This window comes from Pseudophryne corroboree, chromosome 2 (genome assembly GCF_028390025.1).
Source record: "Pseudophryne corroboree isolate aPseCor3 chromosome 2, aPseCor3.hap2, whole genome shotgun sequence".
In the NCBI taxonomy this organism is placed as follows: domain Eukaryota; kingdom Metazoa; phylum Chordata; class Amphibia; order Anura; family Myobatrachidae; genus Pseudophryne; species Pseudophryne corroboree.
This window is the reverse complement of record NC_086445.1, coordinates 84,417,660-84,438,288: the sequence shown is the minus strand read 5'-3', so window position 1 is coordinate 84,438,288 and position 20,629 is coordinate 84,417,660. Positions and strand designations below refer to the sequence as shown.

Genomic DNA, 20,629 nt, shown 5'->3' with positions numbered 1-20,629 from the left:
TCGTTCTTACTCCTCTCCTTCTTATGATTCTCAGTACTTTTGGTATGAGAGGAAGAGCAGGGAACACATATACCGACTGGAACACCCACGGAGTTACCAGAGCGTCCACCGCTATTGCCTGAGGGTCCCTTGACCTGGCGCAATATCTGTCCAGTTTCTTGTTGAGACGGGACGCCATCATGTCCACCTTTGGTTTTTCCCAACGGTTTACAATCACTTGGAAGACTTCTGGATGAAGTCCCCACTCCCCCGGGTGGAGGTCGTGTCTGCTGAGGAAGTCTGCTTCCCAGTTGTCCACTCCCGGAATGAACACTGCTGACAGTGCTATCACATGATTTTCCGCCCAGCGGAGAATCCTTGCAGCTTCTGCCATTGCCCTCCTGCTTCTTGTGCCGCCCTGTCTGTTTACGTGGGCGACAGCCGTGATGTTGTCCGACTGGATCAATACCGGTTGACCCTGAAGCAGAGGCCTTGCTTGACTTAGGGCATTGTAAATGGCCCTTAGCTCTAGGATATTTATGTGAAGAGACGTTTCCATGCTTGACCACAAGCCCTGGAAATTTCTTCCCTGTGTGACTGCTCCCCAGCCTCTCAGGCTGGCATCTGTGGTTACCAGCATCCAATCCTGAATGCCGAATCTGCGGCCCTCTAGAAGATGAGCCTTCTGTAACCACCACAGGAGAGATACCCTTGTCCTTGGAGATAGGGTTATCCGCTGATGCATCTGAAGATGCGATCCGGACCATTTGTCCAGCAGATCCCACTGAAAAGTTCTTGCATGGAATCTTCCGAATGGAATCGCTTCGTAAGAAGCCACCATTTTTCCCAGGACTCTCGTGCACTGATGCACTGACACTTGTCCTGGTTTTAGGAGGTTCCTGACTAGCTCGGATAACTCCCTGGCCTTCTCCTCCGGGAGAAACACCTTTTTCTGGACTGTGTCCAGAATCATCCCTAGGAACAGTAGACGTGTTGTTGGAATCAGCTGTGATTTTGGGATATTTAGAATCCACCCGTGCTGACGTAGCACTACCTGAGATAGTGCTACTCCGACCTCTAACTGTTCCCTGGACCTTGCCCTTATCAGGAGATCGTCCAAGTAAGGGATAATTAATACGCCTTTTCTTCGAAGAAGAATCATCATTTCGGCCATTACCTTGGTAAAGACCCGTGGTGCCGTGGACAATCCAAACGGCAGCGTCTGAAACTGATAATGACAGTTTTGTATCACAAACCTGAGGTACCCTTGGTGAGAAGGGTAGATTGGGACATGGAGATAAGCATCCTTGATGTCTAGAGATACCATATAGTCCCCTTCTTCCAGGTTCGCTATCACTGCTCTGAGTGACTCCATCTTGAATTTGAACCTTTTTATGTAAGTGTTCAAAGATTTTAGATTTAAAATTGGTCTCACCGAGCCGTCCGGCTTCGGTACCACAAACAGCGTGGAATAATACCCCTTTTCCTGTTGTAGGAGGGGTACCTTGATTATCACCTGCTGGGAATACAGCTTGTGAATAGCTTCCAATACTGCCTCCCTGTCGGAGGGAGACGTTGGTAGAGCAGACTTCAGGAACCGGCGAGGGGGAGACGTCTCGAATTCCAATTTGTACCCCTGTGATACTACCTGCAGGATCCAGGGGTCCACTTGCGAGTGAGCCCACTGCGCGCTGAAATTCTTGAGACGGCCCCCCACCGTGCCCGAGTCTGCTTGCAGAGCCCCAGCGTCATGCTGAGGACTTGGCAGAAGCGGGGGAGGGCTTCTGCTCCTGGGAAGAGGCTGCATGGTGCAGTCTTTTTCCCCTTCCTCTGCCCCGGGGCAGGAACGAGCGGCCTTTTTCCCTCTTGCCCTTATAGGGACGAAAGGACTGGGTTTGAAAAGACGGTGTCTTTTTCTGCTGAGAGGTGACCTGGGGTAAAAAGGTGGATTTTCCAGCCGTTGCTGTGGCCACCAGGTCCGATAGACCGACCCCAAATAACTCCTCCCCTTTATACGGCAATACTTCCATATGTCGTTTGGAATCTGCATCACCTGACCACTGTCGCGTCCATAACGTTCTTCTGGCAGAAATGGACATCGCACTTACTCTAGATGCCAGGGTGCAAATATCCCTCTGTGCATCTCGCATATATAGTAATGCATCCTTTAAATGCTCTATAGTTAACAATATACTGTCCCTATCCAGGGTATCAATATTTTCAGTCAGGGAATCCGACCAAGCCACTCCAGCGCTGCACATCCAGGCTGAGGCGATCGCTGGTCGCAGTATAACACCGGTATGTGTGTATATACCTTTTAAGATATTTTCCAGCCTTCTATCAGCTGGTTCCTTCTACCCTAGGGGGTGTTTCCCAACGTGCCCTAACCTCTGGCGGGAAAGGGTATAGTGCCAATAATTTATTAGAAATCAGCAGTTTTTTTATCGGGGGAAACCCACGCTTTATCACACACCTCATTTAATTCATCTGACTCAGGAAAAACCACTGGTAGTTTTTTCACACCCCACATAATAGCCTTTTTTGTGGCACTTGTAGTGTCAGAAATGTGCAATGCCTCCTTCATTGCCGTGATCATGTAACGTGTGGCCCTACTGGACATTACGTTTGTCTCGTCACCGTCGACACTGGATTCAGTATCCGTGTCAGGGTCTGTGTCGACCATCTGAGGTAACGGGCGTTTTAGCGCCCCTGACGGTGTCTGAGACGCCTGAACAGGCACTAATTGATTTGTCGGCTGTCTCATGTCGTCAACAGTTTTTTGCAAAGTGCTGACATTGTCACGTAATTCTTTAATTACTACCATCCAGTCAGGTGTCGACTCCCTAGGGGGTGACATCACTAACACAGGCAATTGCTCTGCTTCCACATCATTTTCCTCCTCATACATGTCGACACAATCGTACCGACACCCAGCACACACACCGGGAATGCTCTGATAGAGGACAGGACCCCACTAGCCCTTTGGGGAGACAGAGGGAGAGTTTGCCAGCACACACCAGAGCGCTATATATATACAGGGATAACCTTATATAAGTGTTACTCCCTGTTATAGCTGCTGTATTTATATATTAGCTGCCAATAGTGCCCCCCTCTCTGTTTTACCCTGTTTCTGTAGTGCAGGACTGCAGGGGAGAGTCAGGGAGCCGTCCTTCCAGCGGAGCTGTGAAAGAAAATGGCGCTTGTGTGCTGAGGAGAAAGGCTCCGCCCCCTTCACGGCGGCCTTTTCTCCCGCTTTTTTCAGGAAACTGGCAGGGGATAAATGCATCCATATAGCCCAGGAGCTATATGTGATGCATTTTATTTAGCCATATAAGGTTTTTATATCGTTTTTATTGCGTCTCAGGGCGCTCCCCCCCCAGCGCCCTGCACCCTCAGTGACCGGAGTGTGAAGTGTGCTGAGAGCAATGGCGCACAGCTGCAGTGCTGTGCGCTACCTTATTTGAAGACAGGAACGTCTTCTGCCGCCGCTTTCTCCGGACCTCTTCGCTCTTCTGGCTCTGTAAGGGGGCCGGCGGCGCGGCTCCGGGACCCATCCAGGCTGAACCTGTGATCGTCCCTCTGGAGCTAATGTCCAGTAGCCAAGAAGCCCAATCCACTCTGCAGTCAGGTGAGTTCGCTTCTTCTCCCCTTAGTCCCACGATGCAGTGAGCCTGTTGCCAGCAGGACTCACTGAAAATAAAAAACCTATTTAAACTTTTACTTCTAAGCAGCTCAGGAGAGCCACCTAGCTTGCACCCTTCTCGTTCGGGCACAAAAATCTAACTGAGGCTTGGAGGAGGGTCATAGGGGGAGGAGCCAGTGCACACCAGCTAGTCTAAAGCTTTTACTTTTTGTGCCCAGTCTCCTGCGGAGCCGCTATTCCCCATGGTCCTTGCGGAGTTCCCAGCATCCACTAGGACGTCAGAGAAAAAGACGTTAAAATTACTCCTCTATTTACAAGGAAGAGAATTGCTGAGGTTGCAGAGTATTAATCATCTATCCCACAACACTGGGAGTTACTCATACCGTCATGGGCTAATTACGCATACACATATTTTTTTCCCTATAAATACAGCCAAAAGGTACGTTATACAGGTTATATGTAAAATATGAAAGCAATAGCACTACTCCTTTTAAAGCCAACCGCACGCACACACAAAAAAAAAAATTATTCTTTTGTGTGCTTCCATTGCTGAGAGTAACTTTGGGGGGAGGGGGGGCAATATGATAGACCATATAGTTTTGCTGCTGAACTATGGGAACTTCAGTAGCTGGCATGAATGTTATTTCCTGTATAACCTTAATGGGAGCGGAGGGGGTGGTAATACTTTCCAAGTGTTTTAGAGCCATACGCAGAACCACTAAACTACCAACAGAACTCCCTTACGCCTTTGATACGTTGTAGTAAGAAGTAACCTAGCCTACAATCAAAAAGACATCTATACATTGCTCAGTGGCACGCAGTGCCGTGTTTTGGGTTGTTTTTTATACTTAGAACCAATTGGTGAAACCGAAAGAAATCAGTGAAAATATCTCAGAAGTGAATAAAATGATCATCTGAGCACTTACCTGGAGTGTGCAAGTTGCAAGTACAGGTTGAGTATCCCATATCCAAATATTCCGAAATACTGACTTTTTTGAGTGAGATAGTGAAACCTTTGTTTTTTGATGGCTCAATGTACACAAACTTTGTTTAATACACAAAGGGGGTAATTCCAAGTTGATCGCAGCAGGATTTTTGTTAGCAATTGGGCAAAACCATGTGCACTGCAGGGGAGGCAGATATAACATGTGCAGAGAGAGTAATACCACATTCACACCGCAAATGCCGGATCCTACCCGGTAAGACAAACGTGTACTTACCGGGTGGGATCCGGCATTTGCGCTCCGCTGCTGGCTTTCCGACCCGGCAATATACCGGGTCGGTAGCCATAGCAGCGGAGGGAGCAGCAGCAGCAGGGGCGGGGGTGGAGGCGGCGCTGGGAGATGAGCTCATCTCCTGCGCCACCTCTCCCTGTGCTGTGAATGGGAACCGTGCCGCATCGACACGGCTCCCATTCACACCGCACCTGACCCGGTAATCAACCCGGGTAAAACCCTTCTTTTTTACCGGGTTGAATTACCGGGTCAGGCGACCCGCTAATTCACAATTGGACCTTTCACATCGCACACGGACCCGTTTCGACACGGCAATATGCCGTGTCGGTACCGGGTTTTCAATGCGATGTGAAAGGGGTATTAGATTTGGGTGGGGTGTGTTCAATCTGCAATCTATTTTGCAGTGTAAAAATAAAGCAGCCAGTATTTACCCTGCACAGAAATAAAATAACCCACCCAAATCTAACTCTTTCTGCACATGTTATATCTGCCTCCCCTGCAGTGCACATGGTTTTGCCCAATTGCTATCAAAAATCCTGCTGCAATCAACTTGGAATTACCCCCAAAGTTATTAAAAGTATTGTATTAAATGACCTAAAGGCTGTGTATATAAGGTGTATATGAAACATATATGAATTGTGTTAATGTAGATACACTTCGTTCAATGCACAAAGTTACAAAAAAATATTGGCTAAAATTACTTTCAGGCTGTGTGTATAAGGTGTATATGAAACATAAATGCATTCTGTGCTTAGACTTGGGTCCCATCACCATGATATCTCATTATGGTATGCAATTATTCCAAAATACGGAAAAATCTCATATCCAAAATACTTCTGGTCCCAAGCATTTTGGATAAGGGATACTCAACCTGTATCAACTTGTAACAGAGCACCAGCACTACATACATACAGTAAATACTGTACATATATTTGGGGGGGGTTTCACACATTTGCACAAACAAACATCACCTTACACAGCACAATCTGCAGGGAGGGGGATGTAGTAAAAACTTGCAACCATCGCAGTGAGGTGTGGAGAGGTTTGCAAAGTTTTATCCACATTAAAGTTTAAACCTCCCAACATGACCCTCTCCAGGAGGGACAAAATGCTCTGCTTCTGGATTTTTCTCTTAATGTATGATTGCCGGCATCTGTGTTGAACAGGTAATGGATAAGAAAGGTGTTTCCGCACAGGTGATGGCAATCATACAGTAAGAATGAAGTCCAGAAGCAGAGCATTCCATCCCTCTTGTGCTGCTTTCAGATCGCAAATGCCGGATCCCACCCGGTAAGAGAAACGTGTCCTTACCGGGTGGGATCCGGCATTTGCGCTCCTTTGCTGGCTTTCCGACCCGGCAATATACCGGGTCGGTTGCCATAGCAGCGGGGGGGCGCAGCAGCAGCAGGGGCGGGGGTGGAGGCGGCGCCGGGAGATGAGCTCATCTCCTGCGCCGCCTCTCCCTATGCTGTGGATGGGACCGTGTCGCATCGGAACGGCTCCCATTCACACTGCGCCTGACCCGGCATTCAACCCGGTAATAACCCTTCTTTTTTACCGGGTTGAATTACCGGGTCAGGCGACCCGCTATTTCAGCAAAGGAGCTTTCACATCGCACACTGACCCGTTTCGACACGGCAATATGCCGTGTCGATACCAGGTTATTTGTGCGATGTGAAAGGGGTTTTGGAGAGGGTCATGTTGGGAGGTATGGTTTAAACCAGTGATTCCCAAACTTTTTTGAATCACGGCACCCTAGAGTATCAGGGTTTTTTCACGGCACCCCTAGGCCAAAAGTTTCTTATTGAGACATAGAAAAATTACTCAATGAAGTAAATTGTGTTTACGGTTTCAGTTGTGTGGTGGGGGATAAGATTTGCTTCTGTTTGTCCACATATTTTATGACTATCAGCCACCAGCACTGGTTTTGCCTATTACATGGACCATAAATAATTTTGATTGGTCCTGGACAACCAACCCAGGGCACCCCTGCAAGGGTCTTGGGCCACAGCACAGTTTGAGAATCACTGGTGTAAACCCCAGTAGAGTGCAACGCAGGGACGGCCATCCGTGGGATAACCATCAATGGCATAAACTATTAACAGGAAAACAATGGCATCACCCACTGATGATCATCCCTGCTCTATGACATACTGGGCTTTATGGGTGACGGAGCGAGGCTTCATGTCCCTGCATTAAAACAAAAAAATTATATGGGGGACACCTGTACCATTGATTATAGAGAATCATTGGTAGGGATGGCCATCGATGTTGCTACCAATTGATCATTACCATCAATGGCAATAAAGAGCATCAATGGTAGTCAACTACTCTGTGTGGTACCATCGATGGTTTTACAATCGTGTTTTCACGCTGCCATCTCATTGAAAGAGCCAAGGCAGGGCTGGGCTGTGATTTGATTTGACAGCTCAGCTTATCATGGAGGTAGGCCATCCCATTCCCGGTAGTGTGTAAATGCCCCCATCCACTAGTGCAATATGGGCTCTTTTTATGCGATTGCGACGGATTGCATGAAAAGTGTGACATATCGCATGTCCTTTTCGTGGGATTGAAGGCGCGTTCCTGTGTGCCTCACAATCGCAGATCACACGGGCTGGCCATTATACTTCTCTCAATCGCACAGAAATAGGTTTAATAAGGTTAGGTCCCATGAGATAAATCACATGTAATAAAAACACTCAAGTAGCAAATCGCAATCGCAGGGCTCCCGGGAAGCTGCCGGCCAGATTGCAGGAAAAAAAGGCTCCAACTCACTGCCGAGATAAAACTCGCTAGTGCATGGGGGCCTTAAGATCGCGGTGGCGCAGGGCAGCTGGCTGACCGCATAAGAACCGTGAGCAGCAACAGCAGCACTGTGAACTCCAAAAAAAAAAAAAAATAAGATTTTACTTACCGATAAATCTATTTCTCGTAGTCCGTAGTGGATGCTGGGACTCCGTCAGGACCATGGGGAATAGCGGCTCCGCAGGAGACAGGGCACAAAATTTAAAAGTTTGACCACTAGGTGGTGTGTACTGGCTCCTCCCCCTATGACCCTCCTCCAAGCCTCAGTTAGGATACTGTGCCCGGACGAGCGTACACAATAAGGAAGGATTTTGAATCCCGGGTAAGACTCATACCAGCCACACCAATCACACCGTACAACTTGTGATCTGAACCCAGTTAACAGTATGACAAACGTAGGAGCCTCTGAACAGACGGCTCACAACAATAACAACCCGATTTTTTTGTAACAATAACTATGTACAAGTATTGCAGACAATCCGCACTTGGGATGGGCGCCCAGCATCCACTACGGACTACGAGAAATAGATTTATCGGTAAGTAAAATCTTATTTTCTCTGACGTCCTAGTGGATGCTGGGACTCCGTCAGGACCATGGGGATTATACCAAAGCTCCCAAACGGGCGGGAGAGTGCGGATGACTCTGCAGCACCGAATGAGAGAACTCCAGGTCCTCCTTAGCCAGGGTATCAAATTTGTAGAATTTTACAAACGTGTTCTCCCCTGACCACGTAGCTGCTCGGCAGAGTTGTAATGCCGAGACCCCTCGGGCAGCCGCCCAAGATGAGCCCACCTTCCTTGTGGAATGGGCCTTGACAGATTTAGGCTGTGGCAGGCCTGCCACAGAATGTGCAAGTTGAATTGTGCTACAAATCCAACGAGCAATCGTCTGCTTAGAAGCAGGAGCACCCAGCTTGTTGGGTGCATACAGTATAAACAGCGAGTCAGATTTTCTGACTCCAGCCGTCCTTGAAATATATATTTTCAATGCTCTGGCAACGTCCAGCAACTTGGAATCCTCCAAATCGCTAGTAGCCGCAGGCACCACAATAGGCTGGTTCAGGTGAAACGCTGAAACCACCTTAGGCAGAAAGTGAGGACGCGTCCGCAGTTCTGCCCTGTCCGAATGGAAAATCAGATATGGGCTTTTATACGATAAAGCCGCCAATTCTGACACTCTCCTGGCTGAAGCCAGGGCCAGTAGCATGGTTACTTTCCATGTAAGATATTTCAAATCCACCGATTTGAGTGGCTCAAACCAATGGGATTTGAGAAAATCCAAAACTACATTAAGATCCCACGGTGCCACTGGGGGCACAACCGGGGGCTGTATATGTAGTACTCCTTTTACAAAAGTCTGGACTTCAGGAACTGAAGCCAATTCTTTCTGGAAGAAAATCGACAGGGCCGAAATTTGAACCTTAATGGACCCTAATTTGAGGCCCATAGACAATCCTGTTTGCAGGAAATGTAGGAATCGACCCAGTTGAAATTCCTCCGTCGGGGCCTTCCTGGCCTCACACCACGCAACATATTTTCTCCAAATGCGGTGATAATGTTGTGCAGTCACCTCCTTCCTGGCTTTTACCAGGGTAGGGATGACCTCTTCCGGAATGCCTTTTTCCCTTAGGATTCGGCGTTCAACCGCCATGCCGTCAAACGCAGCCGCGGTAAGTCTTGGAATAGACACGGTCCCTGCTGAAGCAGGTCCCGTCTTAGAGGTAGAGGCCACGGATCTTCCGTGAGCATCTCCTGAAGTTCCGGGTACCAAGTTCTTCTTGGCCAATCCGGAGCCACGAGTATCGTTCTTACTCCCCTTTGCCGTATAATTCTCAGTACTTTTGGTATGAGAGGCAGAGGAGGAAACACATACACTGACTGGAACACCCACGGTGTTACCAGAGCGTCTACAGCTATTGCCTGAGGATCTCTTGACCTGGCGCAATACCTGTCCAGTTTTTTGTTGAGGCGGGACGCCATCATGTCCACCATTGGTCTTTCCCAATGGACCACAATCATGTGGAAGACTTCTGGATGAAGTCCCCACTCTCCCGGGTGCAGATCGTGTCTGCTGAGGAAGTCTGCTTCCCAGTTGTCCACTCCCGGGATGAACACAGCTGATAGTGCTAACACATGATTTTCTGCCCAGCGGAGAATCCTTGCAGCTTCTGCCATTGCCCTCCTGCTTCTTGTGCCGCCCTGTCCGTTTACGTGGGCGACTGCCGTGATGATGTCCGACTGAATCAACACCGGCTGACCCTGAAGCAGAGGTTTTGCCAGGCTTAGAGCATTGTAGATTGCTCTTAGCTCCAGTATATTTATGTGAAGAGACGTCTCCAGGCTTGACCACACGCCCTGGAAGTTTCTTCCCTGTGTGACCGCTCCCCAGCCTCTCAGGCTGGCATCCGTGGTCACTAGGACCCAGTTCTGTATGCCGAATCTGCGGCCCTCTAACAGATGAGCACTCTGCAACCACCATAGCAGAGACACTCTTGTCCTTGTGGACAATTTTATCCGCTGATGCATCTGCAGATGCGATCCGGACCATTTGTCCAGCAGATCCCACTGAAAAGTTCGTGCATGGAATCTGCCGAATGGAATCGCTTCGTAAGAAGCTACCATTTTTCCCAGGACTCGTGCATTGATGCACAGATACTTCTCCTGGTTTTAGGAGGTTCCTGACTAGATCGGATAACTCCCTGGCTTTCTCCTCCGGAAGAAATACCTTTTTCTGAACAGTGTCCAGAATCATCCCTAGGAACAACAGACGTGTCGTCGGGATCAGTTGGGATTTTGGAAAATTCAAAATCCACCCGTGTTGTTGGAGCACTACTTGGGTTAGTGCTACGCCGACCTCCAGCTGTTCTCTGGATCTTGCCCTTATCAGGAGATCGTCCTATAAAATCCCCTTCTTCCATATTCGCTATCACTGCTCTGAGTGACTCCATCTTGAACTTGAATTTTTGTATGTACAGGTTCAGAGATTTTAGATTTAGAATCGGTCTTACCGAGCCGTCCGGCTTCGGTACCACAAATAGCGTGGAGTAATACCCCTGTCCCTGTTGTAGGAGGGGTACCTTGACTATCACCTGCTGAGAATACAGCTTGTGAATGGCCTCCAATACCGTCGCCCTGTCGGAGGGAGACGTTGGCAAAGCAGACTTTAGGAAACGGCGAGGAGGGGACTTCTCGAATTCCAACCTGTAACCCTGAGATACTACCAGCAGGATCCAGGGGTCCACCTGCGAGTGAGCCCACTGTGCGCTGAAATGTTTGAGGCGACCCCCCACCGCCCCTGAGTCTGCTTGTAAGGTCCCAGCGTCATGCTGACGCCTTTGTAGAAGCCGGGGAGGGCTTCTGCTCCTGGGAAGGAGCTGCTTGTTGCAGTCTCTTACCCTTTCCTTTGCCTCGGGGCAAATAGGAATGTCCTTTTGCTCGTTTGTTCTTATAGGAACGAAAGGACTGCGGCTGAAAAGCCTGCGGCTTTTTCTGCTGGGAGGTGACCTGGGGTAAAAAGGTGGATTTTCCGGCCGTTGCCGTGGCCACCAGATCCGATAGACCGACCCCAAATAATTCCTCCCCCTTATACGGCAATACTTCCATATGTCGTTTGGAATCCGCATCACCTGACCACTGGCGCGTCCATAAACTTCTTCTGGCAGATATGGACATCGCACTTACTCTTGATGCCAGAGTGCAAATATCTCTCTGTGCATCTCGCATATAAAGAAATGCATCCTTTAACTGCTCTATAGTCAGTAAAATACTGTCCCTATCCAGGGTATCAATATTTTCAGACAGTGACTCCGACCAAGCCACGCCAGCACTGCACATCCAGGCTGAGGCGATTGCTGGTCTCAGTATAACATGGTGTTTATACTTTATGTATTCTCCAGCCTCCTATCAGCTGGATCCTTGAGGGCGGCCGTATCAGGAGACGGTAACGCCACTTGCTTTGATAAGCGTGTGAGCGCCTTATCCACCCTAGGAGGTGTTTCCCAGCGCGCCCTAACCTCTGGCGGGAAAGGGTATAATGCCAATAACTTCTTTGAAATTAGCAGTTTTCTATCTGGGGTAACCCACGCTTCATCACACACTTCATTCAGTTCCTCTGATTCAGGAAAAACTATCGGTAGTTTTTTCACACCCCACATAATACCCCTTTTTGTGGTACTTGCAGTATCAGAGATATGCAAAGCCTCCTTCATTGCCGTGATCATATAACGTGTGGCCCTACTGGAAAATACGTTTGTTTCTTCACCGTCGACACTGGATTCAGTGTCAGTGTCTGGGTCTGTGTCGACCGACTGAGGTAAAGGGCGTTTTACAGCCCCTGACGGTGTCTGAGACGCCTGGACAGGTACTAACTGGTTTGCCGGCTGTCTCATGTCGTCAACCGACTTTTGTAGCGTGCTGACACTATCCCGTAATTCCATAAACAAAGCCATCCATTCTGGTGTCGACTCCCTAGGGGGTGACATCACCATTACAGGCAATTGCTCCGCCTCCACGCCAACATCGTCCTCATACATGTCGACACAAACGTACCGACACACAGCAGACACACAGGGAATGCTCTGATAGAAGACAGGACCCCACTAGCCCTTTGGGGAGACAGAGGGAGTTTGCCAGCACACACCCAAGCGCTATAAATATATATAGGGACAACCTTAATAAGTGTGTTCCCTTTATAGCAGCTCAAATATTATAAATATCGCCAATAAGTGCCCCCCCTCTCTGTTTTTACCCTGTTTCTGTAGTGCAGTGCAGGGGAGAGTCCTGGGAGCCTTCCTCGCAGCGGAGCTGGGCAGGAAAATGGCGCTGTGTGCTGAGAATAGGCCCCGCCCCCTTTTCGGCGGGCTTCTTCTCCCGTTTTTTTTTTGGGGGGGGAACCTGGCAGGGGTTAAATACATCCATATAGCCCCAGGGGCTATATGTGATATATTTTAGCCAGAATAGGTATATTACATTGCTGCCCAGGGCGCCCCCCCCAGCGCCCTGCACCCTCAGTGACCGCTGGTGTGAAGTGTGCGGAGAGCAATGGCGCACAGCTGCAGTGCTGTGCGCTACCTCATGAAGACTGAGACGTCTTCTGCCGCCGGTTTCTGGACCTCTTCTCTATTCGGCATCTGCAAGGGGGTCGGCGGCGCGGCTCCGGTGACCCATCCAGGCTGTACCTGTGATCGTCCCTCTGGAGCTAGTGTCCAGTAGCCTAAGAAGCAAATCCATCCTGCACGCAGGTGAGTTCACTTCTTCTCCCCTAAGTCCCTCGTTGCAGTGAGCCTGTTGCCAGCAGGACTCACTGAAAATAAAAAACCTAACAAACTTTTTCTAAGCAGCTCTTTAGGAGAGCCACCTAGATTGCACCCTGCTCGGACGGGCACAAAAACCTAACTGAGGCTTGGAGGAGGGTCATAGGGGGAGGAGCCAGTACACCACCTAGTGGTCAAACTTTTAAATTTTGTGCCCTGTCTCCTGCGGAGCCGCTATTCCCCATGGTCCTGACGGAGTCCCAGCATCCACTAGGACGTCAGAGAAAAAAACATTGGGACTGCGGCTACCATCGATGGCGGGGAACAACCTGATTCTCTGCCATCGATGGTAAGTAGTATTCACCACTTGCCATAGACTCTCTATAATTTTTTTAACACCAACGGTTGACAGGCAAACCTAGCCATTGGTTCTTCACCATTGATGGCAAGACCTAGTGCAGACACTGTGCAGTGTAATGACACAGCATGGACAGGCCATACATAGTACATGTCCATGTGACCAGAGTCTTCCCTTCCATCTTGGTACAGCAATCAGTTACACAACAGGCCATAACCCAAACACAGTATATGCACCCTGCTATTCCCTGTACTATACACACTGCAAATATATGCATGGTATACTATAAGAGAAAAAATAATGAATAAATAAAAATTATATATCTCTACATCTATCAAACTTTGCACCATGTGGACAGAAGCCAATGTACACGCACATATAGTGACCACAATAATCATTAAGCTTGGCAATAGGTGCATTACACTGCATTCATGCCAGACATGAGGAATTATCAGACACCACTCTCTATACTGGGCTGTCACACCCAAACAGAAGAAGAGACTTCATTTTATTATGATAAACGTTCAAACAAATAAACATACATAAATCTCACAACAGACTACATTAGGATATAAATAGCTGCACGTTGGTTTAGTGGAATCCCAATTCTATAGTAGGGCTCCACAGCATGCATTGTGAGTCAACAACTATGGTTAGAAACAAAACAAATATGAAAACTGACTTTCCCCAAACTTTATCCTCTACAATAAACATGTTCCATACAGCAAGGTAAGTACACCCAGCCTAGCACATACCTCACTGCTCCCGTTCATCATACTGTCTTCCAACACTCACAGCCCTCCAGCAAACGCTGTTACACAGGTGCCTGTAGTGCAAGCCTCTATGTAGAGTCCCAAATTGCCAGAGCTTCCTCCCCCCTCCCCACAAGACCACATCAGCCAATCATATGAGGGCAGAAAGACCACCAGTCACCCCTCTGCCTCAACCTTCCTCACTCTCCTCTTAGAGGTACGATTCAAACATTTGCAAACTCCTTGTTAATACATTTTAATCTATGTGGAAATTATTTTTGTCTAGTTTTGTTTCTATTTGTTTGCAGTAACCAGTCTCTGTTTCTTCTTTGCTGAAGTTGGACCTGGAAGGATAGCCAGCAATGCTGAAGCTGTTACTAGATTGTCTACACTGAATGCTACTATGCAAGCAGGAATAGAACATGTAAAACTGACACAAATCAGTGACTAGGGATAGACTTTCATAGAATTATGTCAGCGTGCAATGAGCAACTATCGAATTTTTATTTTTATTTATGTTTTGCTAACTGAACCATAGCTGTTCGGGAAAGTACAATCTTTTTTCACATGTTTATTATGGATTAGCTCCACAATAAAGTTATCAAATCAGGATCAACCGATTACAAAAATGATTTGTATGTCAACCTCAGCATCAAAAAACATGCTTGGGTTTTTTTGTTTGTTTTTTTGTCACTTTTGTAGAAACTTGTTATTGGGTATATTGTAGGTGTGTCACCTATTGGTAACCAGAAGCCCATGCCCACTTGCGTCTGCTGTTGGGTGCTGGTATGGTTCATTAGATCTACTGGAAACTCGTAGACAGACCCCAAATGGGCGACGTGGTGAAATTGCTGACCTGGAAAAGATAGACAGTAGACAAGGGATCCCGACTGGTATACCGGTGAGGTAGGTGATTCCCCCTGTATGGGTGTCAACGACACCCATAGAGGGAGAATAGAACTGCTCGCCACCAAGTCCGCAAGGGGCTTAGTTGTGCTCGCCCCCCCAGCCGGCATTCTACCGCTCGGGATGCAGATGTCGGTATACTGACAACCGGCATCCCGTGCGGCGGGATCCCATACCGAACCTCTTTTCCCAATCGCAGTACACATGGAAGGTAAAGGATGAAAAAGTTGAAAAAAAAAAAAAATTGCTGACCATTGTCATGTCGATCTCTTGAACATGTCGACCTAAAGCACTGTCTACCTTTTACATGTCAAACTTTTATACATGTAAACCTATTGACTGTGTATCAGTTTACTGTAGATTGAACAACCGGATACCTTTGGGTGCAGCAGTTAGGCAGACTATAGTCACAAGCACAGCCATCTTAAGGGCCCTACACATATAATGATCCGTCGCCGAGCTGCCCGTCGGCGGATACGGCCGACGGGAGACCCGGCAGCGCGGGGGGGGGGGGGGGAGTGAAGTTCCTTCACTCCCCCCGTCACCCGGCTCCATAGAAGTGCAGGCAAATATGGACAAGATCGTCCATATTGGCCTGCATGCACAGCCGACGGGGCACCAGCGATGAACGAGCGCGGGCCCGCGCATCGTTCATCGCTGGTGCCTCCACACTGAAAGATATGAACGGTATAGATCGTTCATATCTCTCATAGGCCCTACACACTGGCCGATTTTTGGAAAGATATGAACGATCTCGTTCATAAATGAACGAGAACTCGTTCATATCTTTCAGTGTGGAGACTCCAGCGATGAACGATGCGCGGTCCCGCGCTCGTTCATCGCTGGTCCCCCGTCGGCTGTGCATGCAGGCCAATATGGACGATCTCGTCCATATTTGCCTGCACTTCAATGCAGCCGCGTGACGGGGGGAGTGAAGAAACTTCACTCCCCCCGTCACTGCCCCCCCGCCGCCGGGTCGCTCGTCGGCCGTATCCGCCGTCGGGCAGCTCGGCGGCGGATCGGCTAGTGTATAGGGCCCCATAGTCAGATCGACCAGTGTGTAGGGCCTATTAAGTGGATCAGTAACATTTCTCCAAACACCAGCAGTAGATAACAAAGAGCTAATGTGTGAAAATGATGTACAGGCATAAATTCCATCAGAATATTGAATGAACTTCTGCAGACTCGCTTCACCTGACGCATAATGCACTACCCCCTTAATTAACCATTAAAGTTGCCTGTGCTGAATTGATATCTTATAAAAGGCACCTCAAAACAATTTGATCCACAGGTAACTCCAGCAGTAAATCAAGTAAATCCATAGCCAGATTAAGGAGGAATGCAGGGCATACTGTACTCCGGGCCCCCCTTTGTCAAGGGGCCCCATGGCCAGAGCACACTGACATCACTAGCTTTCTCTCTTATGCAGCAAAAGAACCAGACAGCCAGAATGCGAGCAGGACAGTATGCAGTGCAGGCAGAGACAGGAGAATCAGGTTTTAATAGGTACCTATGGAGCTTTCTGACAGAAAAGAATTAGGAGGGTGGAGAGAGCTGTAAGTGACACAGGGATGCCAGCTTCTCCTCCTCCCTGCATGGGTGTCTGGGTCCTGTGTAACCTGTTATCTATTGAGGGTCTAGAGCAGTGGTTCTCAAACTCGGTCCTCAGGACCCCACACAGTGCATGTTTTGCAGGTAACCCAGCAAGTGCACAGGTGTATTAATTACTGACTGACACATTTTAAAAGGTCCACAGGTGGAGCTAATTATTTCACTTGTGATTTTGTGAGGAGACCTGCAAAACATGCACTGTGTGGGGTCCTGAGGACCGAGTTTGAGAACCTGTGGTCTAGAGCAGTGGTTCTCAAACTCAGTCCTCAGGACCCCACACAGTGCATGTTTTGCAGGTAACCCAGCAGGTGCACAGGTGTATTAATTAATCACTGACACATTTTAAAAGGTCCACAGGTGGAGTTAATTATGTCACTTGTGACTATGAGGAGACCTGCAAAACATGCACCGTGTGGGGTCCTGAGGACCGAGTTTGAGAACCTGTGGTCTAGAGCATAGGTTCTCAAACTCGGTCCTCAGGACCCCACACAGTGCATGTTTTGCAGGTAACCCAGCAGGTGCACAGGTGTATTAATTACTCACTGACACATTTTAAAAGGTCCACAGGTGGAGCTAATTATTTCACTTGCGATTCTGTGAGGAGACCTGCAAAACATGCACTGTGTGTGCCCCCGAGGACCGAGTTTGAGAACCTCTGGTCTACCTGGACCTCCATCTTAAGTTATGATTGCAATCACCTGTGTTGAAACATCTTTCTTATCAATTAAATAGTTCAACACATATTAAGAGGGAAGTCCAGGTATAGAACATTTTGGGGGTAATTCAGACCTGATCGCACACTAGCTTTTTTCGCTGCACTGTGATCAGGTTAGAACTGCGTATGCACCGCAATGCGCAGGCGCGTCGCTCGAGTACAAGGCGGATCGTTGCTGTGCGATGGGTTTTACAAAGAATCCATTCGCACAGCCGATTGCAAGGAGAGTGACAGGAAGAGGGCGTTTGTGGGTGGCAACTGACTGTTTTCAGGGAGTGGTTGGAAAAACGCAGGCGTGTCCAAGCGTTTGCGGGGCGGGTGTCTGACGTCAATTCCGGTCCCGGACAGGCTGAAGTGATCGCAGCGGCTGAGTAAGTCCTGGGCTACTCAGAAACTGCAAAAGATCTTTTTGTACCGCTCGGCTGCACAAGCGTTAGCACACTTGCACAGCTAAAATACACTCCCCTGTGGGCGGCGACTATCTGATAGCAGCGCTGCAAAAAACTGCTAGCGAGCGATCAGGTCTGAATTAGGCCCTTTGGCCCCATCTGTTGGAAGGTATGCACAATCTAATATTCACCCCCTCCCCTTTCACCGGGGCCCCCCAGTCTTAATCCGGCCCTGAGTAAATTAAAATAATACACTCCCCCCCCCCCCTACTCACACACACACACATAAAATTATATACTCGAATAAACTTTACATAGAAAACGTTCTATATCTCTTGCATTTGCCATTGCTGTCCTGAGGTGGTGATAGCATGAGAGGGCAGCCAGAAGTGCCGGTGCCTCGATTGTCCCTGGTATATCTGCAGTAACTAGCTTGTTTATCACGTCCATGCTACTATAATATACCTAGCTTAAGGGGTTGGGGTTAAGTGGCCGACGCACGGGATCCTGGAATTCAGCATACCGACACAGGGATGCCGGCACCAGAATGCTGGCATGGGTGAGCGCAACAAAGCCCGTTGCGGGGACGCTGCACTCACCACAGGTTCTTTTCCCACTCTATGGTGTCGTGGGCATCCACGAGTTGGAACACGCAGCAACCCGGGATATTGTGCGGTGTGAAAGCACCCTGTTGACATTACCGGGGACGAGCGACTCTGTAGCAAGCAGGGTGGAACACGTGTTCAATCCGGCTCGTGGTGTTCAACCCGGCTTCCGGTGCAGTGTGAACGGGTATCCCGGGTTGATGTAACAAATGGACCTGTTCACACCATAAGAACGAGCCAGCACTTGGGGATGATCTCATCTCCAAGCGCCGGCCCGGGACATGTCGGTGGCGACATCACCAGCCTACGATCAACTCGGAATGACCCCCCTAGAGAGGAGGAGCCCTGTGTGCAGGCTCCGGCTGGGCTCCCTCCTCTCTAGCTAACAGTGTTGTGTAGACTCTGAGCACTAGGGTCACTAGGGGACCTCACTAATTTACCTTGAATATTGCGTCTATGGATTATTGTTTAAGGTAGAAATAGAGTGCGATTGTCAGGCCAACTTTTTTTCAATGCAGAGACAAATTACATTCTAACAATATATTTGTCTGAACCCAGAAAATTAGATGAATGCAGCCCGAGGAAATATTGTTCTCGTAGCTTATAGCACTCACACTGCAGAGATGAGTTTCCTCTTTGACAGGGAACAGACCCATCGGAGCCACAAGTGTTAATTGCACTGACTGGAGATAGATAAGTAATCAGCTTTCTGATGTTAGAGTTTATTGCTGAAGGGCTGGGGCCTAGACAGTTTGGGTGATTTATAGTATTGCAGTGTTAAACAGTCAAACTCATTACAGCAATCCCTAGGTTTATTGGAACTAGATGTTTCCGGTGAGGGGGGCTATATACAACCAATTTTTTTAATCGCTGTGTAGTGCGACAATCTCCTTCAATTGCTCAATACTTTGTGCATACCTCCCAACATGCCCCACTACAGGAGGGACAAAATGCTCTGATCCTGGACTTCCCTCTTGTTGTATGATTGCCAGCACCTGTTTTGAACAGGTTAATTCAGCCATTTTCAACAGGTGTGCCACCACCGCTGCCAACCAGAGATGCCCGCCACCTGCCGCCACACACTGACCCGGCGCTGCCGCCCCCTTACTGTCCTTGCGCCGCAGCCCGCACACTGACCCGCTGCAGCAGCTCCCGCACACAGAGCAGCGCTGCCTGGCGAGCACAGGAACATCTGGCTGGTGGCAGCGGCGGAGCCGCCGCTGCCACCAGCCAGATGTACCTGTGCTCGCCGGTAGCGCTGCACTTCTGCATCAGCTGGCCCGTTCTCCCCACCTGCAGTGCACGCTCACACACTGCTGCTGCTCATCTTCCTCCATGCTGCCTTGTCCCAGCGCTCCTCACTTCTTCCCACTGAGAGGAAAATATTTAAGGTTAGAAATATATATATATATATATATATATATATATATATATATATATATATGTTCATAGTGTAACCGGCTCTCACGTAGACCTTACATCTGCCCCGGTGCCCTCCCTTGCTGCATGCAAATATATCCAATGTCACTGGGTGGCACTCCAAGAGGACTTTTCAGGTAAAGAAATCACAGAGACAGCGCTCTTACGGTAACGTTTCAGTTATATTAACTTTCGTCAGACCAACATATACAATACATACACATACCTTTATACCTCACCAAACCCTCGTGTCTCGCGTCCCCTCGGCCTGGTGTGCTGGTGGGGATAGATGACGTCATAGCACAGAGCCTGTGCAACGCGCTCACGTCCCACGCTGCATGCCGGTTAACTTGGAGACGAAGACGCAGTGTTAACATTATTTGACAGTGCAGTGCATGTGATTCATCTGTCTTTTACATCAAAGCGGTACAGTAGAAAACATCGATCTAACAAATACTCCTATATATATACTCTCCACAAGTATAAATACTATCAATAATATATAATAGCATATAGGTAGAAAGAACCGAAAAAAACCATTCATAGCATATAGATCAAGGAAGCCAATTACAGAAACATCAGGAAAAACAGTGTAATGACAATTGTTCATTAAGGCCACCTGGAGTTATTGTATTGAGGCGATTAATCCATCTTGCCTCACGCTGCAACAGCAATTTATTTCTGTATATATAAACACATACATATATGTGCAAGTAATTAGAATGGGGCATGTGTGTATAATTACTATGGGGGGCAAGTGTGTGGCATTTCTGGGGGGTAATGAGTGGAATTACTCTTGGGTAGGTGTGTGGCATTAATATAAATCTGTTTTATTACAGTGGGAGCCAATGTGTTTTATTACTGCGGGGGTCAAAAGCATTTGTTTTATTACTGCGGGGCCAAAGAAATTGATGGTGTGCCTTGGCAATTTAAAAATTTTGTTTAGTGTGCCACAAATTT

General features: G+C 48.4%; 1 protein-coding gene across 2 annotated transcripts in view; it reads right to left on the bottom strand.

Moving 5' to 3' along the window:
- The window catches only part of DND1 (DND microRNA-mediated repression inhibitor 1), a 121,000-nt gene extending 101,004 nt beyond the window's left edge, over positions 1-19,996 (bottom strand). The window contains exon 1 of one of the 2 annotated variants that reach the window (XM_063951494.1): positions 19,896-19,996. Coding sequence is in view for 1 of the 2 variants with exons in the window: in XM_063951493.1 (XP_063807563.1) it covers positions 14,028-14,048 (21 nt within the window). In the remaining variant the exon portion in view is untranslated. Of the gene's footprint in view, positions 1-14,027; positions 14,137-19,895 lie in introns of those variants that run through there. The other variant, XM_063951493.1, reaches the window with a different exon arrangement.
- Between the last annotated feature and the right edge of the window lie 633 nt (positions 19,997-20,629).